General features: G+C 41.3%; 1 protein-coding gene across 7 annotated transcripts in view; it reads left to right on the forward strand.

The window, feature by feature from the left end:
• The first annotated feature begins 3,750 nt into the window (after positions 1-3,750).
• The window catches only part of FGGY (FGGY carbohydrate kinase domain containing), a 415,184-nt gene continuing 394,208 nt past the window's right edge, over positions 3,751-24,726 (forward strand). For 2 of the 7 annotated variants that reach the window (XM_019623667.1, XM_019623672.1), the window contains exon 1: positions 19,692-19,798. Coding sequence is in view for 1 of the 7 variants with exons in the window: in XM_019623666.1 (XP_019479211.1) it covers positions 4,134-4,149 (16 nt within the window). In the remaining 6 variants the exon portion in view is untranslated. Of the gene's footprint in view, positions 3,853-4,005; positions 4,150-19,691; positions 19,799-24,726 lie in introns of those variants that run through there. The other 5 variants (XM_019623675.1, XM_019623668.1, XM_019623671.1 and 2 more) reach the window with 5 other exon arrangements.

Genomic DNA, 24,726 nt, shown 5'->3' on the forward strand with positions numbered 1-24,726 from the left:
ATCAGGAAGAGAATTATCTTTACAAGGTGTGCTAGGTGCGGCTCCACACGAATAATAGAGTGATTGTCACAGGGGTCTGGAAGAAAAGAGATGTATTGAGGCCTCAGATAGAAGCGGGAAACTTGCAAAGGAAGTAGGCCCTCAAGTAGATGCTGATGGCAGAATAGGAATCCAAGAAGGAAAATGGAGAGAGGGGCTTTCCAGGTGGAAGGAGGCATGTTGTGTGCAGTGTGGAGTACTGGAGAGAGTACAGCCTGCTCCAAATTTACTAACTGTGCAGTCATTTAAGCTCCTAAGACTCAGTTTTCCTATCTGTACAATAGTTGTGATAATACCCACTTCTGGGGGTTATTGAAGACCTGAGACAATGTATTTAAAGCACCCGTTTCTTCAAAATCACCAATCTAAATGAAGCTTCCATCTAAATTATGTTCCTGTTCTCACAGTATCCTATTTCCCTTCCTGCTTTCAATGGAATCAGTTATATATCTGTGTGCTTATTCATTGAATGTCTATTTCATGACTAAATTTCATGAAGACAAGAACAATATCTGTTCTTCTCAGCACCATCTCTTTAGTGTCTTGAACAGCAGGCACTCAGTAAGTCTTTGTTAAATGAATGAATACATAAATGTACAAATGAATAAATATATGGATAAATGAATAACTATACCTGTTTCTGTGCCAGGACTCCAAGAATCTCAGGGAAAATATGTCATTTCTTGGGGAGGGGGAGGGCTTGCTAAGGCAGGAAAACCCTTCAGAGAATGTAGTTAGAGGGTCACAGGGCCTTCGCAGGTCATCAGGGAGAGCATCAGGTCCCCTGTCTGCCTCTGTTGCTGCACGTAACTGTCTCTAAGGAAATGACACAAACTTCCAGTTCAGCTGGTTCCAGGGTTTCACAACCCGACTCTTTCTGTCTTGCTTAAATCTGATGCGCTGCTTCACCAGTGTGACTTGTGATGTGCCTGGTGGGCAATGACTCTGCATGATCCCCAGGTTGCCCCGTAATAACCCTGAGTGAAGGTCTAGCTTTTCCAATAACCAAGTCTTCTAATCCACTGCAACACAATAACCTTTCTGTAGAGTGGTGAGGAAAAAAGGGGGAAAACAGATACATTCATAATTACTAGGTATTTGGTGGGTTCTGCGAGTTCCAGGATAGAGGTAAGCACAGAGAACAGTGGAGGCTATATAGTCCTGCCTGAAGTAAAGCAGCATAAACACAGATAACATTTATAGCTTTCAAAATATGATTATATATATCATTTCATCGTAGTCTCCCTGCAGCCATGGAAAATGGGGAAGTATGGATAACATTTGCATTGTTATTTGTTCCTAACATATAAGGAAAGAGAGGCAATTGGGGGTGGTCCAGGGTATAGATCTAGCTTCAGCTGCAGATAGGAACTCACTGTCCAGATCTCATGTCTATCAGTTTAGAGATCTTTCTCCTGGACTGCACTGTCATGCACTGGCCTTTATATTGGTCAACAGTGTGAGCATGCCTGCAATGTCACAATCCCCCTGCCTTCTATAGTGTATTTCCAATGTACTTTTGTGATGAAACATCAGAATTGAATAAATCAAGTGTGGGCAAGCTAAGGCCCATGGGCCACATTGGTCCATTGCATCATTTTATAAATAAAGTTTATTGAAACATAGTTATACTCACTTATTTACTCTGATCTGTGGCTGCTTTTGCACTACAAAAGCTGATTTGAATAGTTGCAACAGAAACTGTACGACCCACAAAGTCTAAAATATTTACTATTTGGTCCTTTACAGAAAAAGTTTGCCACCTCTAGAATAAATGACTGAAATGGAAGTTAATGGAAAAAAATAGATTGTTTCATTCATAATAGATAGTGGGATTTAATTGGAAAAGAGAATGAGAATTGGCCTCACAAACTCACCTCTGTCACTTGGCTGGATGATCTTGATCAAGTTATTTATACTCTCTGGGGCTGTTTCTGCATCTATCACCTTATAGAGTTGCTGTAGGATTTCCATGAGGTAAGGTATATGTATCAGTTATGATTAGGTTTGGCCCCATGTAACAAAAAACACAAAATAAAAGCATTTTGCACAAGACAGTAGATCATTTCTCTCATATGAAAGTAGGCAGTGGGTGTTGGCCTGATTTTGCACGGTGTTAGGAACCCAAACCCTTTCACCTTGTTGCTTTGCTGTATGTGGCTTTCATTCTTGAGGTCTTCTCGTGATCCAAGATGGCTGCTGGTGCTCCAGCCACTGTGCAAATGTTGTTATTACTACTAATGATAGAATGATAATAAGAGGTAACAAACCAAAAATCAAATGCAAAAAGCCTAGAAACAGGGACATCCAAAAAGACCAGGCAGGAACTTGACATTAATTCAAGACTAGCCAAGATGAGCCTTCCTGCCATAGTTCATGAGACAACCAGCATATTTCATTTATTCTATTCCTGAGCTATACTGAGGAAGATCTGGAAACCATGTCTTACCTGTATTCAATGCCTAACACTTTACAAAGCATTTCCATATTTGTTACTTCATTTGTTTTTCACAATACTCTAGAAAGGTAAGATAAAGAAATCCTAATAGTGTTAGTCCTATTGCATACTACAATTCACACAGGTGCTAAGTAACCAGATCCCAGTACCTCCTATCTTCTCAAAGAGTTCATGGTTAGATATTCGGATATTTGTTGGAAATATTGTATAGAAGAAAGAAAATGACCCTAACCAGAACCCCTAGCAGATGTAGCTAATCATGTGGCCTCAGCCTCACTGAGGAAGTACCCTCACCTGTAAGACAAAGAAAAGAGCATCTATTGACTTTTGGGGTTGTTACGAGGATAGCAGGCAGTGACTATAATGCACACAGCCGGTTCAATAAAATCACTGTTATTACCTAGGCTCACTTCTCATAGCTGATGTGTCCTTGGACAGTTATTTCCCTTCACTGGGACCCTCTTTCCTTTTCTCAGAAAACAAAGGGCTTGTGCTCGGATTTGCTAAGCTATCTTCCAAATCTTGAGTCCCATCAGCCGGGGAACTTGACTTTTTAATGGAAACAGTCAGATAGGAGCTCAGGTTGGATTCTACTTCTGGTTAACAGCTAGCTCTGTGTCTCAGGATAAGCTAAACATGTTTCTGACTCTCCGCATCTGTAAAAAAGGGTCAAATGGTGTCTAGCTTATTGGAAAGGCAAGGATTGTGGAGATTAAATGAGGTAAGTGTATCCAGGACCCACAGACTGTAACTTCTTCAAAAGCAGCGACTCATCTGTTTAGTAGATTTAAAGACTGTGACACCACTTCAGAGGGTTGGTTGTAAAATTAGAAGAGTGAATTCATGTAAAGTATCAGAAACAAGACCTGGCACAAACTAAGCATTCAATACATAATTTTATTATTATTATTATTTTACACCATCTACAAGAGTCACGGTGTTCAGTAAATAGTCGAGAAGCGGTTTAGGATACACCTTGGACATATAAACCCACGAGGGGCTGCAGAGTTTGCGTGGGTAAGCTCTGTGAAACGAGCCCCCAGAGTGGGAAGCTCTCAGCTGGAACCGACAAAACCCCTTCGCTGTCTTTAAAAGGTACAGTGGGTCGGGAGGGGCCGAGGTGAAGCTGCGCTCCGCTCCACCTACCAGCTGTGCTGGCGCGAGCCAATCCCAGGTCAGGTTCAAAGGGCCAATCGAGGAGCGTTTTACAGGGGCGGCAGAGGACGGGGGTGGGGCTAGGTGCGGGGCGGGGCCTTACCCCACCCCCGCGGGGACCGCCCAGCCCCGGCGCGCTGCGGCTGAGCGTGGCAACCTGCAGAGCCCCGCTAGCTAAAATGTAATTTCAGATTGGACAAGTAAGTGACCCTCCTCTCAGTCCCACGTGTGCACCCGGGGCTTTTGCGGACGCGCAGGCTCTCTCAGCGCGCACGATCTCCAACCTGAGAGCGCCCTTGGCCGAAGCCTCCCTCCCTTTTCCTGCGGTCACTGCCTCCTCTTCCTCTTCCCCCAGTGGCCGCTTAAGTTTCATTCCAGCTGGTCCTTGGTCTGTTGATTCCCCTGTGTCCTCTCCTGGGTGAGGCGTCCGGCCACTCTACAGAAGGGTCAGCCTTGACTGCACCCCAAGGCTGCCTGTGAGATGTCTGGAACCCGAGGTCCTCTGCGGTTACTGTCCAGTTAACTAGATTCACTTCTTCTCTCTCCTCCCTTCACCCCTTCCCTGCCGCTTTTTAGGACATTTTCCTAGGCGTTTTTGAGCCTTGAAATTCAAATCTGGCTACTTAAGGCATTTTAAGGCCAGTGCTGCTTGTACCTTTAAACGCTTTTAGCAGTTTGTGATAAAGTTTGAGGTGCAGTTTAGATGGTATAAAGCTGTTTGGTGACTGTTATCCTGGGTAGGAAAGGCCTGGGGGGATCTTTTCATTTTTATTCATTTCCCTTCTTTTAAAGGATCGGCAAAATGCAAAATGGTGAATTTCCCTAATTGGCTGTTTTCCTCTTAAAGCAATTCTCTTGTCTTAACTAATTTCGTCCCTAAATTAAAGGGTCAGTCATTACCAAGAAATGGAAGAGCCCTCATTATTCATCATTATACGGTTAATTTTTAAAATAGGCGTTCAGGAGGGAAGAAATGATTATGCTTTTGAATTGCAAATCAGTGAGAAAGAAGGCTAGTCTGCTCTTAGTTATTTAAACGGTAGAGCGTTGCTTTGTTTTGTTTGCTTTTTCCTACTTTCCCATCAGCCACCACATGTATATCCTGATTTCTTGTTGTTTGAAGTTGCCAGGTGGGTCTTGCTGCCTACTTTCTGACTACCTCCTGGCCTTCTGGGAGTCTCTTGTTAATGAGGCCCTCTGCTTGCCTCTTGACCTGATGGCCACCGGCCTGGCTCTTGGAGGGACCAGCTGAGGTGGACCTCCTAGTGAGGGGCCCAGAGGACTGTTATTAAGGATGATTGGGGGAGGGGGGGCAGACCAGAGAAGTGAAAAGGGCCTGGAGATTGATTTGGGGGTGGGGGGGGAAAGGATAGGAGCCTCCCTGGCTGTATTTGGATGTCAAAACATGTATTGGGAGAAGGAAATAACCCAGAGGGTGGAGAGCTGTGCTTTTCTGGATGAAATTAAGTTTACTGGGGGCAGACTGGGCCTTCTTCCAGGCTATGTTAATCTTTGCTGTGGGCCTTGTCTTTTCTTGGAATCTGGTTCCCTTTTCCTAACCTTTCACTTAGTTCAAATCACAGTCAATTACCAGCTGGTTTTGAAAACAATTTGAGGTAATGAATTTTGTCCTTAAACTCCCAGCCAGAGTGGGACTCCTCCCCACTTCCCAGGGGATTTGAAATCATTGTTTTACCAGAATCTACTCTGGAGCTCATTTAACCTCTCACCTGCCTATCTTTTTGTAAGGTGGCACATAGAATCCACCCAGGTGGTATAAGATGATGTCATCCAAACCAGTGCTTCCTCTCTTCATTCATTTATTCACTAATCTAGTGGTGTGTCTTCTAGGGCTGGCACTGTGGTAGGCTCTGGGAAAGTCAGGAGAACAGGACTGGGCTCCTGCTTTCAAACTTGCATCCATCCTGCTTGTATTTAGTCTGATGTGGGAGGTTATATGATAGTGAGATTAGTGCTGTGGCAAGCTATGCAGAAGATGAGAGAAGGGCAAATGGCCTAATACGGGGTTTCCGAGGAAAACTCAGATAATACCCGAGCTGAGTTACGGAGCCTCGGTATGAGTGGGCTGGAGAAAGACAAAAGGGAAGGGGGTCATCTGCTTTGGGCACAGCATAAGCAAAACTATATAAACCTGGCACATTGTTGATTAGTGTGGCTCAACAGGAAAGGGGAGGTGGCAAATCACCCGAAAGGAGGCTGGGGAGGGTGCAAGGGGCAGATCACGGAGGGTCATGTGAGTCCCATTACGGGAGATTGAAATGTATCTCCTGAGCAGCCAGGAGCTGTTGAAGTGATACTGTCAGATTTGTGTTTTACAAAGTTAATTCTGGCTGCAGTGTAAAGAGTGGCAAGAGGCTATTGTTATTGTAACTCATGTAAGAGATGGGTTAGGGTCATAGTCCTGGGACTGGAGAGAGGTTAGGACACTAGAATGGTTAGGAATTAATTACTGATAGAATGTAGGGGATGAAGAAAGAATGTAGCAGGTAAGGTACCGTGGGGAAAAGAAGGCATTCCGAGCTGGGGTATTTTTGAACAGCTTTATTGAGGCCTACTTGATGTACAATAAACTGTACATGTTGAAAGTGTCTACTTGGAGAAGTTTTGATATAAGTATATACATATCCATGAAATGATTATCACAATCAAAATAAAGAACATTTCTAATACCGCCCCCCCACCCAATTTCTTGTGCTCCTTGGTAATCCCTCTCTCCCTAGTACCACCCCTCCCCCAGAGCAACCCGTATTTACTTTTTGCCACTAGAGATTAAGATTTTTTAGGATTTTATCTGTGGGGGGGTTCATACAATTTGATGTCAGACAATTAAGTTCGCAAACTCATCCTAGAAAAAGTGCTACATACCTCATTGCTGAATATCACTACGGTCACCTTTGAAGTACTCCCCTTGGGAAGCTATGCACCGATGCCAGCACCTAGTCCACCCTTCAAAGCAATTTTGGAACCCTTTTTCTGGCATGGCCATCAGAGCTGTCGTCATGTTACTCGTGTTATCCTTTAAATATTTCTTTCATCTTCTGATAAAGAAAGAAGCCATTGGGGGCCAGATCAGGTGAGGAGGGAGGGTGTTCCAATACAGTTATTTGTTTATTGGCTAAAAACTCCCTCACAGACAGTGCCGTGTGATCTGGTGCATTGTCTTGATGCAAGAGCCATGAGTTGTTGGTGAAAAGTTCAGGTCGTATAACTTTCACGCAGCCTTTTTAGCACTTCCAAATAGTAAACTTGGTTAATGGTCCAGTTAACGAAATTCATAATGAAAAATCCCTCTAATAGCAACATCGTTGCAGCAAGTTCCCGAATTTAATTGTCCTAACTTATATGTTATCTTTTCTTGTGTGGTGGCTTTTACTTAATCATTTTGAGACTCACCCATGTTGTGTGTGCATACATGGTTCAATCCTTTTATTTGCTGAGTATTATTTTATTATATGATTATCCCATACTTTGTTTATCCATTTACCTGTTGATATTTGGATTTTGGCTACTACAAATAAAGCTGCTAGACATATGCTTTCATTTCTCTTGGCTAAGTACCTAGAAGTGCATTAGCTAGTTCACATGGTAGGTGTGTGTGTAACTTTTTAAGAAGCAGCCACCTGTATTTCAAAGTGGTTGGCGTTTTACACTCCCCTCGGCAGTGTGTGAAACTCCCAGTTGCTGCAACACTTGGTGTGGTTACTTTTTAATTTTAGCCATTTTAATAATGTGGAGTCCTCTCTCGTGGTTTTAATATGTATTTCCCTAAATAACTAATAATTTCAAGCTTCTTGTGTGCTTGTATGCTCATATATAACATATTTCATATATCTTCTTGGGTAAAGTGTTTATTAAATCTTTTGTCCATTTTTTTTAAGAAATGGGTTGTTTGTTTTCTTATTGAGTTTTGAAAGGTTTTTATATTTACTGAGGGTGCCAAAAAATATACACAAGTGAACACTTTGGTCAACATTGCTCAGGCAGTAGTTTGCCATAATCAGAAGTGTCTGGACGCTGATGGCAATCACTTGGAGCATCTCTGTAATTGCAGAACTCAAACGTGACTCGTATTCATCTTTTGTTATTGGTATATGTTGAGTATTACAATTTTAGTATAGTTTCCTTTCTTAAAATGTGTATACATTTTTTGGCACCCTCTGTATATCCTCATTACAAGTTGTTTACCACATCTGAGTCTTTTCATTTTCTTAACAGTGTCTTTTGAAAAGCAGAATTCTTAATTTTGATGAAGTCTAAGTTATCAATTTGTAATTTTGATGTCTACTTTATCAGTTTATTCATTTATGGATGATGGTTTTGGTGTTGTATCCATGAAATCATGCCTAGCCTGAGGTCTCAAATATTTTCTCCTATTTTTAAAAGAAGTTTTATTGTTTTTTGGTTTTATATTAAATCCATGATCCATTTTAAGTTAACCTATAGCTAATCTAAGTTAATCTAGTACCAGATGTGAAACAAAGTTCTTTTTTTTTTTTTTGTATGGTGCTAATTGTTCCGGCACTACTTGCTGAAAAGCCTATTCTTTTCTCCATTGAATTGCCTTTGTACCTTTGATCAAAATCAATTTCCATTGTATATATGTGGACCTATTTCTGGATGTTTTATTTTGTCCCATAGAGCTTTTTGTCTATTTTAATGCCAATACCACATAGTCTTGATAATTTGTAATAAAAGTATTAAAGTAACGTAATATAAGTCCTTCAGCTTTGTTCTTTTTAAAAGTTGTTTTGGTTATTCTGGTGTGCTACATTTCCACATTAATTTTACAGTGATTTTGTCAATTTCAAAATAAAGTCCTGCTTAGATTTTAATTGGAACGTCATCAAATCTATACATTAATTTGGGGGAGAATTAACATCTAAAATATTGAGTTCTCTGACTCATGGACACAGTATATCTTTTGATTTTTTTTTTAGGTCTTCCTTAACTTCTCTCAGCAATGTTTTGTACCATTTAATAGATAGGTCTTATGCATCTTTGTCCGAGTATTTGTAGCTATTTCGTATTTTTATGTTATTGTAAATGATACTGTTTTTAAAAAATTCAGCTTCCAATTGTTGATACTTGTATGTTGATCACGTGTCCTGCAATCTTGTCAAACTACTTACTAGTTCTAATAGCTTCTTTGTAGATGCCATCAGATTTTTCTATGTAGGTGATCATGTTATCTGTACATAAAGACAGTTCTACTTCTTCCTTTCAGCGGGGATGCCTTTTATTTCTTTTTCTTGCACTGGCAAGAACCTCCACTCAGTGTTGCATGGAAGTGATGAAAGCAGACCTCTTGCTTTGTTCCTGATCTTAGGAATGAGCATTCGTTTTTTTCATCATTTACTACGAAATTTGATGTTAGTTGTGTTTTTTGTAGAAACTCTTTAACAGGTTTAGGTAGTTCAATTCTATTCCTGCATTCCTGAAAAGTGTGTGTGTGTGTGTGTGTGTGTGTGTGTGTGTGTGTGTGTGTTCATTTTTAAATGAAGATTGGATGCTGTATTTTGTCAGTTTCTTTTTTCTGTAACTGTTGAGATCATCTTTTTAAAAAATTCTTAATACGATGAATTACATTCATTGTTATTTGTTTATTTTATTTATTTTTGTGTATTAAACTGACCTTGCATTCCTGAGATAAATCCCAGTTGGTCAGGACCTATTATCCTTTTTATATTTTGTTGGATTGTTTTTGGTATAATTTAAAGAATTTTTGGAGCTATGTTAATGATGGGTATTGTCCTTTTAAGTTTTGGTATGAAGATAATGCGGGTCTCAGAATGAACTGGGAAGCGTTTCCTCCTGTTCAGTTTTCCGGAAGGGTTGGTGTAGAACTGATATATTTTCTTCCTTAAATGTTTGGTAGTGAAATTCACCAGTGAAGCCATCTGGGCCTGGAGTTTTTCTCCTGGGCTGGGGGAGGCAGAAGTCAATTGTTCTAAAATATAAGACTATTCAGATTCTGTTTCTTCTTGAATTAGGTTTGATAGTTTGTGTATTTCAAGGTATTTGTATATATTGCCTAAGTTTCTCATGATAGTCCCCTATTTTTTTGTGATTTTTATCTTCCTCATTCCTAACATTGGTGATTTGTGATGTTTCTGTTTATTTTCCTGATCATTCTGGCCAGAAATGACCAATTTTATTGATCTTCACAAAGAACCAACTTTTGATTTCACTTATTTTTTGTATTTTCTTTGTTAATTTATTGGTTTCTGCTGTGAAATTTATGATTTCCTTTCTTTTTCTTACTTTGGGTTATTTTTTACTCTCTCTAATTTCTTAAGGTGGAAGATGAGGCCATGTATTTAAGACTTCTTTCCTAATATAGACATTTGATATTATACATTTCTAAGTACTGATTCAGCTTCATCCTGCAACTTTTGCTATGTTTTTATTTTATTTAGTTAAAAAAACTTCCTAGTTCTTTAGATTTCCTTTTAGATCCATTTGTTTATATAGATGTGTGTTGTTCAGTTTCCAAATATTTAAGGACTATCCACTATCTTTCTATTATTGATTTATAATTGAATTCCATTTTGGTTACAGAATGTGACTTTGTATGACTTGAATTCTTTTAACTTTTTGAGACTGTTGTATGGCCCAGAATGTGGTCTGTTTCAGTAAATGTTCCATGTGCACTTGAAAAGATTGTGTATTCTTGTTAGGTAGAGTGCTTTATACATGTCTATAAGGTCAACTTTATTGACTACTACTGTATATTATAAACTTGCTGATCTTCTGATTATTCTATCAATTATTGAGAGATGGGTATTGAAATCTCTCATAATAATTGTAGATATATGCATTTCTCCTTGAAGTTCTATCAGATTTTGTTTTATGTATCTGATGCTCTGTTATTAGGTGCATTAATATTTAGGATTGTTAGGTTGTCTTGGTGAGTCATCCATTTATTAGTTCATAATAACTGATAATATTATTTGCTCTGAAATCTACTTAGTCATTTTTCCTGGTAATATTTGTGCTCTAAAATCTACTTAGTGTGATAATGGTATAGCTACTCCAGCTTTCTTTTGATTGCTGTTTTAGGCTATATTTTTTTTCTCCTTTTACTTTTTAACCTATTTGTGCTCTTATATTTAGAGTGGTTTCTTTGTAGGCAGTATGTAGTTAGATTGGATAACAAAGCAAGGTCTGACAATTACTGCCTTTTCATTGGGGTATCTAGACTATATTTAAGATAATTATTCATATGGTTTGGTTTAAATATATGTTTTGCTTCCCCACCCCCACCCCCCACTTGTCCCATCTGTTCTTTGTTCTTTTTTCCTTTTTCTGCCTTCTTTTGGGTTATTTTTTTTTATAATTTCATTTTTTTTCTCCTTTATTAGTTAAGTATAACTTTTTTGATATTATTTTACTGGTTACTTTAAGGGTTATAGTATACATCTTTAATTTATCAGAGTCTACTTTCAAGTGGATTTATACCACTTTACATATAAGAACCATACAACAATAGATTTATAATTCTTCCTTCCTAGAGTTTGTGCTACTGTTTTTGTATGTTGCACATTTTACTTCTACAAATGTTTAAACCCCACAATGCATGGTTATTGTTTTAGTTTTAAGCAATATTTTTTTAAGGCATTCAAATAATTAAAAAAAAATTCTTTTTATGTCCCCACAATGTTACCCTTTGTTCTTCATTACATTGTATAGATCCAGATTTCCACGGGATATCATTTTCCTTGCGGCCTTGTGTAGTGCAGTTCTGCTTTTAAGGAACATTTCCGTCTTTTGTCTGGAAAAGTCTTTATTTCAACTTAAGTTTTAAAAGATTTTTTCCACATGGTAAAGGATTCTAGATGTAAAGTTTTTTCTTTCAGTACTTTAAAGATCTTACTCTGATGTCTCCTTGCTTGTGTTATTTTCGTTTTTTTCTTTTGTGACTAATGTCTCCCCGTTTCTTTTAAGATTTTATTGTTGGTTTTGAACAATTTGAGTATGATGTTTCTTCAGTTATTTTATTGTTCTTTATCTTTCTTGTGCTTGGGGTTCACTGATACTCTTGAATTGGTGGGTTTATAGTTTCACCAAATCTGGGAAATTTGTGCCCATTATGTCTTCAAATATTTCTCCTGACCCCTTTTTTGTTTTCTCCTTCAGAGATTCCCATTTCACATATATTAGGCCACTTGAAGTTTTTCCAAGCTCATCAATGCTCTGTTTATGTTTTAAAATCTTTTTCTCTCTTTGTTTTATTTTGTATGGTTTCTATTACTATGTCTTGAATGTCACAAATTTTTTCTTCTGTACTGTCTAATTCCATACAGTCAATTTTTTTTAATTTCAGACATTCTAGTTTTCATTTCTAGAATTTCAACCTGAGTCTTTTTTTTAATATCTTCTATGTCCAATCTTTCCTCTAGCATTTGAACATATGAAATTTAGTTATGATAGCTGTTTTTAATGTCTGTGACTAATTCTTTTAAATGTGTCAGTTTTAGGCCAATGTCCATTGTTTTTCTCATCTTAGATAGATTCTCTTGCTTCTTTGCATGCCTGGTAATTTTTTATTGAATACCAGACATTGTGTATTTACCTTGTTGGATGCTAGATATTTGTATTTCTATAAGTATGCTTGAGCTTTGTTCTGGGGCATGTATAAGTCATCTGGAAATACTTTGATCCTTCTGATTCTTGGTTTAAGCTTTGTCAGGTGGGACCATAGCTAATTCTTCTTCACTACTGAGGTCAAATCCCCTGCATACTCTACCCAGTGCCCTGGGTAGAGTTCTTGTGAAAAGGCACTTTTTGTGACCCTGTGTGAAGTCCACTGATTACTCACTCTAAACCTTTTTGGATGTTTCTGGTTCAGAGAGTTTCCTCACATGCATGCAGTGATTGGTGCTCTTCTGAATACACGGACAGAACTCTTTGCAGATTTCTGGAATTGCTGCTTTGTGCATCTCTCTTCTCTCTTGTACTCAGTTTCAAGTGTTCTAGCTTCTTTATTCTCCACAGATTCCTAACTCTGTCTCCTCAACTCAGGCATACTGCGGGGCTTGGCCTGAGTTCCCCCCTTCCTGTGCCATGGTTCCAGGCACTAAGCTTGAATAATTTCAGAATACCTCATCCCCCTCTTCCTGCAAATCTCTCTAGGATCACTGCTTTGCTGCCTGACTTCCAGTGTCCTGCGAACCTTTGTTTCATATTTTTTGTTCATTTTTTAAGTTGTTTCAGGTGGGGGTGGTAAATATGGCTCCTATAACTCCATCTTGCCTGGACGTGGAAGTCTTCAATGGGAATTTTTGAAGAAAATGTAAAGAAAGGACTACTTGAGGATGTGAGGAAGGGATTTTGAGATAACGAGGCACCACTAATGATGGGGACCTCTCTTGCCACCTGAGAACTGAAAGGGCACAGTGAAGTATATCAGAAGTAAACATAATACATCCTCAAATTAGGATACTTTTCAATATAGGACCTATTTACAAATATGAGGGTGGTCTGAACCCCTTTGGCTAATAACAATAGGTTTGTTATATCCCTCTACTTAATGGGGCAAGAGGAAATGGTTACCAGACCTTAAAAGGAAGAAATCATGTGGATAGGCTGCCTTGAGAGCATCTGTTACCTTAGTTCAAGAGGTACGGCTAGTTCAAGGCCACGCCTAAGGAAAGCCTGACCTCACTCCCTTTCTCCTTCGAGTCTTCTGCTAATGCTTGTGATTGGCCAAGCCCCACTAGAAAACAGGACTAGACAGCCTTGGAGATCCGGACTATGGTCCTCAGGACACAGAGCAGCAGAGAAGGCTTGAGAATGGACATGTAATAGAGGAGGGGGCAAACTGTGAATAACTACACAAGGAGTCTAGATTTCTGGCTATAGTATCGGGGTGTTTGGTGATACCAGCCACTGAAACAGGAGAGAAGGAATAGTATGTATGTTTGGGGAGAAGTAGTTTTGATACATGAAGGAGAAATGATGAGATTTCCTTTCTAAACTAGGCATGCTTTTCCCTGGAGGCCCCTATAATGCCCTCTTCATCATGACTTACTTAGGAAGTTCTTAACATGGATGACAAAATGAAGCAGAGTTCATTCAGGAAGTCCATATATATAGCGCTTTTTGTGTGGGGTGGGTTTAGGGAGAGCGGGGAAATCCAGTAGAAATCATTCAGTCTAAATGTATTACCTGTCCCTTGGCCATCTGGATTTGGGGTTGAGGTACACTGAAATCTGTGGCAGACAGGGCTGAGATCCCAGTAGCTTGAATTCTGTTAAACTGGCCATGGAATGGGGAGATTGAGAAAGGATTCAGGAACTGATTGTATATGGAGGATGCAAGCTGAGAAGAAGACAAAGTCTGTAAAATCAAGAATGATTTAGACAGGTTAAGCTCAGTGTAATTCACCAAATTCTTGGATTATAGAATGATGTGACCGACTTTGACCCTGGAACATGGCTGTTATTAAGATGTTTAAAGGTTAGCATGTGACATTGTAGAAAGAGCATAGGACTGACGTCCCTCTCCACTTTTCACTGACTCCCTGAGGGTGGCAAGTGACCTAACTGCATAGACCTTGGTTACCCCATCTGTGTGCAGTGGACCTCTCCCAAGCTGTTAGGAGGGTTGGCAAGGCCATTCACTAAGGCACTAGTACCATGCCTGGCACAGAGTAAATGCTTGTGAGAAATTTATTTTCAAGATGAGGATTGGCTCGGAATAGAAGTAAGTTTAAGAAATATTTGGGTTCATGTGACGATGCATATTGAGAAAACACAGGTAACACTAAGCTCTAGTGCTCTGTTACGGGAAGAGGAGGGTATTTGAGGAGGGCCACCTTAAAGCCTCCTTCAAAAACACTTTGTGAAGACACCCCAGCTCCCTTTCCATTTTCTCCTGAACAGATTATGGGAATGTTAGTGTAGAGATTGGTTATTGCACTGGATGGGCCACTGATTTGTCACAGCAGGTGTTGCATCCAGAGGGCCTTCGGGAAGGTAGAGAAGACCTACTGTGTGCTTGCAGTGTTCTTTTAGCTAAGTTTGCTTCATCTCCAGACGATGTGGAATTGTAGGTTTCTGAAGACTATTCTTGTAAATGTATCAAGTGCCCCTTATCCCTCTTCCTCTCTTTTTATTTTAGAAAAAGCCATGGCATGGAGGAACAGTTATAGGAATTGAAAATATGTAGAATGGAGGAAAGGAGACTCACTAGGAGGTTCTCAGAGTCATCTTCAAACATCTGAAGAAATAATTCACGTAAAAGGGATTAGGTGGTTTGGGTGATCCCTTGGTATAAAAACAAGGACTCGAGGGTGGGAGCCATACCAAGCAGGATTCAACTCAGCTCAAGGAAGAGCTTTCTTATTACAGGAATAGCTGCTGCTTGTGAAAGTTCAAACAGCAGAGAGAAGGGAAGTTAAAAACTGCCCTCCCTGCTTTCACTGCATTTTTCTTAGGTGTCACTGCAGTGAGCAGGTGTTTGCATATTCTTCCTGAGGTCTTGTATGTTGAGTTATCACACAGTGCAGTGGTTCTCAACCTTTAGCATCTGTCAGGGTCACCTGGAGGGTGTTTTTACAGCACAGGCTGTGGACCATCACTCCCAGAGAGACCGAGTCAATAGATCTGGGCTGGAGCCTGAGAATTCGCATTTCTAACACCATCCCTGGTGATACGGATGGTGATCTTCTGGAGACCACACTTTGAGAACCACTGATGCGCCATCTTAAAAAAAATAATGCAATGGGAGAAGTGGATGGAGACAGTCTCAGAGACACAGAGGAAGAACTGAGAGTTGTTAGCTGGGAGGGGGTGGGGATGAAGGAGAAGAGGAAGGGATGAGACAATACAAATTGGTAATTGCAATATGGCCTCAGGGATAGAAAAAGACAGTCCAAGGAATATAATCTATAATGTTGTAAGTATTTCTTAGGGGGCCAGATGGACCCATGTCCTGTTGGGGAGTCCACTTCATAGTCGATGTAGAGGCCTGACCACCGCATTGTATTTCTGAAACTGATGTTGAATAATACTGTATGTCAACTATAATTATATATACATATAACCTCGGGACATGGAGTAGAGAGTGGGAACGGATTCAATGGAATTGTAATAGATAAGCATGATATCGGGGGTGGGAGGGCAGTAGATGGGGGGAGGGGGGTTGTTACTTTGTGAGGGTGAAAAGGATAACTATTGCATTGTTCTGTACACCTGAAACTAACAATAAAAAAATAAATTAAAAAAATAATAATAATACAGATGGGGTCATACCAGAGAGTCTAAGAACTTGCTTTTTTACTTAATGCTATATAGTTATCATTTTTCTTTAGATCCTTCTCATTATTTTAAACGGTTGCTTATGTATCAATTTTAGCAAGTCCCCTATAGATAGACATTTAATTTGTTTCCAGGGCTTTTGTGAGTGTGCTCTTGCCTTTATAAAAAAAAATATTGTAATGGTCATTTTTGTATATATCTTTTAGGTGAGCCAATCTGCAAGTTCTTTGAAGACTGAATTGTTAGAATTTAAACTGTTAGGTAAACGGGTAGATTTTGAAAATGGACAGATATTGATAAATCGTTTTAAAGAAGTTTGGACCAATTATTCTATCACCAAAAGTGTATGAAACTGCCTGCTTCTCCACTCTTTCCGAAAGTAGGTCTTATAAAAAATTTTGGTTTGAAAGTAGGTCTTATAAAAAAATTTGATTTGTTAGGTGTAAAATTGTCTCAGCATTGTCTTGATTTGCGTTTCCTACATTGTTTGTGAGAGGAAAGGTTCCTATGTAGTCACTGCATTTCTTTTTCTGTGAACTGCAAGTTCGTATTCTTTGCAACACTGGAAGAGGGAACAGTATGAACAAAGATGCTAAACCTTTATTTGAGGGGTTGCTGATAGTTCTGTAGGGCTGCAGTATAAGGGGTTGAGATCAGGTAGGGAAGTAGGGTTAGAGAGGCAGGCAGGAGGCAGAGCTGGGAGTGCCTTGTGGGCCACATAGAGAGCGTAGGCTTTATCTTGGGCAGAAGCTGCTCTGGTGGTTAAGCTGGTACTGTAGCTCTTGAAGTGCTTGGAGCGGGTGTGTTTGTGGACTGTCCCACTGTCAGTTCCCCAAGTCTGATGTTTCATCTTCAAATATCTCATTCTCTAGGCCTTTCCCTTTGGGCCTTAAAGTAACTTGGCCATGCTTTGTAAACAGGTAAACGCAAGAATAGGCCAAAAACCTCAGCCAGCCTCTGGCTGGACGTTGTCTCTGAGGAAGAAGCTTTGCAGGGCTGTGTGGGGAGTGGATTTTGTTGCTCTACCTAATACTGCCCTGAGCCTTTCCTGACAGCAGTCATTAAGGTTGGTGGGTTTTTCTTTTCCTTTAATTTGAGTGTCTTTCTGGGAAAAGCTGTGGATTTCGGCCAATATGCTAATAATAACAGCATTGCTTTGAAGGTCTGGTTAGTTCTGTAGAAAAGCATTTCATAGTTAATTGTATCAGCAAATTAACAGTAGCCCCTTAGAGAAGAAAGAAGGAGAGGGAGAAAGACTACATATATAGTTAAATTATTCAGAATTCAAAGAGAGTTCAGGAATTCATGTTTCAGAAAGAGTCCATGTAATCATAAATCACTAAATTTGCTTATACTTTTCCCTGTTATGGGCTGGGCTGGGCTTTGTAATGGGCATATTGGGGTTAAAATATAATAACTTTGCATTAAGAATCAGGATACCAGTCCTCACTGTCTTTGTGCTTTTTCTGTCCTTTTTCTGCTTCCGGAGTCCTGGCATGATAGTGAGACCGTCAGATTCAAAGTTTGGCTTTTAGTGAGCTCAGGGTGTAAACTGGGCTTTTGAGAGATAGGCAGACTCAGACAAGGGGATCTTGGGCTCTGTCTTCATCTTCCTTCTTCCTTCTATACAGTTGCCTGTGGAAGTGGGGCGTTTGGTCCAGGAAGGAGATTGGCCTAGGGGAGGGGTGTGGTGCTTTACACAGAGGCTGATATTGCTTCTAGAACTCTCCACGGACAGAGTCCTTAGAGGCTTTTTACTTTAAAAGGTATTTGACTATACCTGAATAATCTTCCCCTCCCCTACCACCTGGTACCTCCCCTATCACTGCATTACATTACGCTGTGCTTCACTGTAGGGTCAATGAAGTAGGAGGCAGAACGTTCCCAGTTATCTAATGCTTCTCACTGTAGCAGTTATAGTGATAGAAGGTCCTCTATTAATCACAGCATGGAGAAGGCATTTCCAGTGATGGAATACATGAGAAAGATTCACAGAATAAACAGACTTGGAAGGGCATTCCGAGTGTGTCCAGGGTGAAGGTAGCTTGGTTTGTGGGGAAAGCCCAGTCATTTCTGGGATAGTAGCAGGAATCCTGCTCCACCTTAAACGAACCTGAATTTGAATATGGCCTCCTTCCTCTGTGAGCTTTGTGACCATCAACTGGAGAGTGATCCTCTCGGGATTTCAGTGCCCTCACCTGTAAATAGGAGAAACAGCACACACCTTAATGGGTTTCCTTCTCCCTTTCCCTGCAAAGAGAATAGCTTGGTAGGGCCCCATTAAGGCTTTGGAAGGCAAAAAAACAAGTGAGGTTTTTTTTTCTTTTTTGGACCACAAGGGTTGAAAAGACCAGAAGAGAGAGTATGCAGGGTTTTCTAGAAGAGAATGTGGGAGATCCAATCTAATTTGCTCTCAGGCGATGTTTGTTTTCAGGGTTTGGGAATGTCATTTGATGAGTCAGCTATTCCACCCATGATTTCTTTAGGTCCTATACATGCATTTGGCCTCAGCATGGTTGGATTTTGTATTTCCTTGGTTGTTGCTGTTGTGCCGTTGACCGTGTGGCTCTTGGAGAGTGATGGTTTCTGGCCACCATCTACAATAGGACTGGCTCGGTTTTGATCCTTGTAGCTGCCATATTGTGAGGCAGGTGAGGAGATTTGGTGAGTTCTGACTTTTGGAATCCGGCTTTGAATTTGAAAGGACAGCCAACCTTTCTACTGTCTGATTTAACACCTTACCCCTCCTCCAATCACCTCGTGTTTCGCTTTAAAAATGGACTCAGTGGAGAGAGCATGAAGATGCTCAAGTTCTTGAAAAAGACTGAGTTTCTGATGTAGCGGTGAGAATAGCGAGGGAAGACAGTAAACTGGTACTTTTTGTACCAACTAGTGGCTCTGCTTTCTGTGGAGGAAAGTGGAGTTGGAATAGGATGTTTTGCCCCAAGAGTGTGGCCAGGATTCCGGTGGTAATGTGAAGCCACTTTACTGACATAAGCAATTTTACTAGGTACATTAGGTTTAGCTTAGAATACATAAACTAGGAATGACTTGGAGGCATTGCCATTTGATTTTCAAAAATCAGATTCGTACATTAAATTGTCAACTTTTAAAAATCAGAGATCATATATTTTTCAGCTTCCTCTTCCTAGTGTCCTGGCCCAGAGAAAACACTTAATATTTGTTTTCTTTACTGGAATTTGATCTGTTAGATATGGTGAGAACACCTAGGGATAGATGACACATATTAAAAGATTGCAGGTATCCAGAGGTGCTTGGTGTTGGAAGGGAAGGTTGGCACATAATAATAGTCCTAATCATTGCTGCCATTTACTGAATGTGTACCATACATCAGGCACTTCGCTAGGAACTCAATTACATAATCTCAGTAATCTTTCAAAGGATACTATGAGATGGGAGCCATAGGAGACACCCTTTCACTTTAAGAACAAAAGTACCTGTCAGCAAGCTGTACTTTTTCTCCCATGCGTATTGTTGATAAAGCCAATAAGAGAGCCTGTTACTGTTGCCAATGAGCTCTTTCCTTCTACCTGAACTTTTCATCATTTTAGAGCATGTGAGGTTTGTTTCAAGTCTTCTTTCTGTTAAGATAACTGAACTAGACAGGCATACTCATTGCTTATCTTTTTCTTCCCAAACTTACCAACGCCCTGATTGCACTATAACTAACTAACTAGCTAAATAAATGGTGTAGCTCTCACGTGCATGAGCTCCCAGCAAAGTCCAAAGATCAAAGTTGAAAGAGACTATTGAGTTCCCTCCCAGATTCCGGGGACACTGTGTCTGCAGACACTGTCACCAAATCAGCCTTGGAGTAGTGGCTGTTTAAGAAATAGGACTGAAGGTAAGCTCACCACCTCCACAGGGTTCTAGTCTTAGGAAACCCTATTATTACTAGTAGGTTATTTAAGGGAAAAGGAGGAGGAAATAATAAGAGAACAACCGCTCGATCAGTTTTCAGCACAGTGTTTGCAGCGTTGACCCCCTTCTTAGAATTGCTGAAATAGTCTTGCAAAGAACAGCCTCTGGTGCCCAGGTCCCTTTTTTTTCACGATGCATTTGAGCAGCTTGCACATTTGTTGAAGAATCAGCCGTGAAGTCTGTGGCTTCCTGTGGCACATTTCTAATAATATTTATACAGGCTCTTATTTAATGAACCGTATAAATATTTATCATAAGAGCCGTCTTTTGATGATGAATAGGAGCTACAATTCAGTCTAGTCCATGCAGGGGATTTGGACAGGAGGCTGTTTGTGCCCGTCTTGTGGACCGAGCAGTTAGGGGTGGCTCAGGACTTGTACGCAACACAGCTTGAGTTTCTCTCTAGTATTTTGCTTTCTCTCGGCCTCCAGAGTTCATGTCCTTATTTCTCTCTGTCTGATCACCCTCCCCATATCCCTATCCATTGTTTTTCTATTTAGAGTATTCATCTTTGCCTAAAAAGATTGAGATGGAACCAAAGTTCTGACTTGCACCATTTGTAAATTGCGCTTTGGAGCCACACCGACTCAGCCTCAAATCCCAGCTCCTCTGCTTCTGTGCTCTGTGGCCTTAAACACCTTCATCTTTGAGAACCTCAGCCTCCTTTACTGGAAAATAGGCTCATACTGCTTACTCATAGAGTTGTTACAAGGATTAAATGAAATCATGAAATCATGTGGGTGATTTGCAGAGCAGAGCTTAATAAATGATAGTTGTTGCTGCATTTGTTGTTGATATTGTTACTGAAGCAGTCATCAAAGGATGTGGTTTTCAATTTTAGGTTGGTAATGTGGTAAGAGCCCTAAACTTGCCATGAGAAGCTGGGGCTCAAACCTGGGTACTGCCGTTTACTGTTGGTGTGACTTGGGGCAAATTTTCCCATCCCACTGAGGTATAAAATGGGGGATAGGCTTACCGACTTGATTAGGCTTCAGTTGGAAGAGGTTAACATATGCGTGAAAGTGCCAGACACACAAGAGGACCCTAGTCATTTTTTTTAAAACAAATTAGAAAAAGGAATAGTGTTTTCCATTTTGCAATTACTTTATTTTTGAGGCCAAGAGGAACTGGAATACGGTGTGGAGTCCAGAACACAGAAGGTGGCACTTGTGACCCAGGAACAAAGGGCACAAAGCGGGAAGCCCAGTGCCCCGAGTTGCAGAAAACCCTCTGCTGGTGTTTTTGTAATTCACAGGGTCGAGTTTCAGGGAAGCTGGCTTGAACTTCCCTGCTTTGCGGCTTTCAGGGTCCAGGTGTGACAACAATCGAAAGAGCTCACTTAAAACTATAATAATGGGAAATGTGAACCTGAAATATTTAATTAGGGTCTATTTCTTAGAAAAACATGAACTGGGAAGTGTGTACGAACGATGCTGGAGCATATGACACGCTTGTCCCCTGACTCTCTTCCTGACTGATACCTCGGTAATATGGTCTAGAAATGGGTGGTTTGCCAGAGAGAGGCGGCCCGGCATTTGGGAAGGGTCCGTCTCTGCATGTGGCCAGCCTGAGTTCTGAGTTAGCCAGTCTTAGGCAAAGCAGGCAGGGGCACCTCGCAGAGCCCTTGGCCAATAGCATTTAATGGCGGAGGAGTATCAGGCAGGGTAGCGTCCTGGGAGCTGTCAGTGGCTTTGGAGCCAGAGGGAATGGGATTGCTCTTACCTCTAGTACTTACTGGTTGTAAAACATACTGGAGTAAGTTACTTCCCCTGTCTAGGACTCATTTTCTGCATCGGTAAAATGGGGATGATAGTAGCAGTTATCTTCTAGGGCTCAGTCAGAATGAAAGGTGGTGATGTAAACAGGTCGCTTCGCAGGGCGTCAGGATCCACAGTAATTCCCTAATCATAGGTGTTTCAGGAATCCACGGAGTCGCGGAGCCTTGTCAAGTTCCTGCTGTGTGCCAGGCACTGTGCTGGCACTGGGGATACGGCTGTGACCTGGGCAGCTGTGGAGTTAACAGTCTAATGGTGAAGCTCCACTTTCCATGTGTGAGGTTGGGGATTCTCTGAAGGGTGGGCTCTTTCCTGTTTAGCAAAGAGATGGATCCAAAAACCAGAACTGGGGTAAGCCCGGGGTTGGCTGCAGAGTGGAAATCTGCCTCTTTGGATTTTACTGGAAATAAATCAGGATGTCAGGATGGGGGGTGGTAAGATGGTATACCCCTGCAGAGGAAGACGGCGAGCCTTCCTCTCCATGGGGAACCCAGGCATGAGCAGCTGGGCCATCCCCCAGGGTCCCCAGCCCTCTTGTCATTGAGGCTGGCAGGAGTGGGGGAAGCCTGGATGAGGGCTGCCTAGGTCTGTGTAAGTTAGATAGATTCTTCATTCTCTATTTATTTCCTTGTTTCCCCCACTATGTGTTTAGCATAGTCTTGGAATATTCTAGCCAAGGTCAGCAAGATGCTAAGCTCAGTGTTGAGCAGCACCCATGGGGCTCTTCACAGTGAAGACACTGGGAAGCTAAGAGGGGATCCCAAGTAAAGTAGGAAGGTGCGTGTATGGTCAGTAGAGGAGAGGTGGAGCGCATAGCTTGGTCAGTCTTCCTCCTATTTGCAGATAAAGAAACTGAGCCAATGTACTGTCCTGTTTTGTCCATCCCTGTATCCTGAGCTCCTAGGGCGCCTGGTGTCTGGCCCATTCTGCGTTTCTTTAAATCTTGTATGTCATTCAAGATGCAACATTATTTCTTATACCACTAAGAAAGAACATGCTACTAATTAATTGCAGGATGCCATTGGTTGTCAGATTTTAGAGAAGCTAAATGTGAAAGAATGAGTGTCTTAGCATTAAGAAAATGTGGTTAAAAGCATCCAGATATTTGTTAGTTCAATGAATGAAGCATGCAGAAATCAGAATCAAGGCAAAGCACTAGCGCATATAAGTACAAACTTAGGAATTCAAACTATTAAAACATGGACCTATTTATCCTTGTTGTCTATTGATTCACTGATGCAGTAGTTCATTCAGAAAACACTTATTGAAAACCAATTAAGAATCAGACACTGCTAGGAGCAGGAGATGCAGAAATCAATAAGTTCTTTTTTTCTCTCTCTCCCAGATTCAGGCCAGTAAAAGAAACAGACACAGAAAGAAAATAAAAAAACCACAATTCTGAGTGGTAACTTTTTAAAGAAAGGGGCATGATCCGCTGGTAGCACCAAGAGACAGAGAAGGGCAGGATGTAGTCCCTGGAGAGGTGATGGTTTGGAACTTAAAGTGTAAGTCCATGGTCAGCAGGCAGACAGGAGAGGAAGGAGTTAGGAAGAGCCTGAGTGATGGGGCAGTTGGTCCTGCAGCAGTGGATGCAGCTGAGAACCTGAGAGGAGTTTGGGGATGCCTCGAGCTGGGTGTGAGAATGGGCAGGACAGCGTTAGACACAGCTGGAAAGCAGGCAGAGGGAAGCTCGTGGAGGCCTGAGATGCTATGCTGAGGGCCTCAGGTTGTATCACAGCCCTAATCCAGTGTTTTTCAGCCTTCCTGAACACAGAGGTTCTGCTGGGGGGGGGGGGGGAGGATCGGACAAAGGTGATCTTTGCCTCAAATAGAGCAGCCCTGCTTTGATCTGTTTTATTTAAATTTTCTTTGAATGAAGGGTTGAATAAAAGGTATTTCTGTGGAATGAATGAAGGAATGCATGGTTTGAAAACTGGTGCCACTGGTCCTGTGGAGCTCCCAGAGGGCTGTGAGAGAGGGAGAGAAGATGAAAAAGCGGTAGGCTGGAGTCTGGGAGTTGCCTCTGAGACTCAGATGCAGGCAGCAGATGTACTTGCTACAGCTGTCCTGTATTCCTCTCCCAACTGCCATGAGCCAGCAAGCCAAAGGGGGCAGACACAGTTGGGAAATCATTGTGATGAAGTCAGAAGCAGTCACTTCTGATGAAGCTGTTTTTTTGACTGGGATAAATATCCCGGAAGCAGTAACCGGACATCTGCCGTCTGACTTCGTGTTAGAATCCCCCAGGGTGACTTTGCCTAGGAAACATTACCTTTTTGAAGTGGAAGGGCACAGAATGGTGCTGCGGTTGAAATTAGATGCTGGGTGCTAACACCTGAGCTCACCTGGGAAGTTGTAGCATGTTCACCAGCATGGCTGTCTCGGGGGCTTGTTCTCATTCTCTGAAAGGCCAATCTGCAAAATGAAAGCCTCTTTGAGATTTCTGTGTCCTGTGGGCTGATCTGACCAAAGGGACTTGGAGCGGCAATGAAGGCCAAGGAATTCCTGAGTGTTCTGTGGTCAGATTTCCTTGTAACTCACAAGGGGTCTGTAAGGAAAACAGATTCTCTAACAAACTCCTGAGCCTGTCTCCCTGGAGGCTGTGTTCCAATTCTCAGTCACTTTATGACAGGGCTGCAGTATATTTGTCTCTTCTCCAAACCTGTCCTGCCAGCTGTTAACAAAGACAGGAAAGAGCATGAGACTTGGGAGCTCACGGATGTGGGACTGTGGGTCTAGGCTGCTCCTGAGGGATGCTGGCTAAATCCCTTAACTCCTCAGAGATCAGTTTCCCCAGCAGTATAATGTGCATCATCGTACACTGCCTGTTCTTACCCAGGTAGACCTAAAGCGAAGAGAAAAGTTCCGTGCCTCTTAGAGTCTCCCCTACGTGACTGTCACCAGTAACAGAGAGAGTTAAATGCACTCACCATGCAGAGTCCTAGTGAGGAGTAGAGGGGAGGTTTGTACTTTTCACACTGCTTTGCGCATAATAAGTGCTCAGTAGAGAATGATTTTATTTTATTTTATTTTAAATTAAAGTTTATTGGGGTGACAATTGTTAGAAAAAGTTACA

The sequence above is a fragment of the Hipposideros armiger genome, unplaced genomic scaffold (genome assembly GCF_001890085.2).
Source record: "Hipposideros armiger isolate ML-2016 unplaced genomic scaffold, ASM189008v1 scaffold_557, whole genome shotgun sequence".
Classification (NCBI taxonomy): domain Eukaryota; kingdom Metazoa; phylum Chordata; class Mammalia; order Chiroptera; family Hipposideridae; genus Hipposideros; species Hipposideros armiger.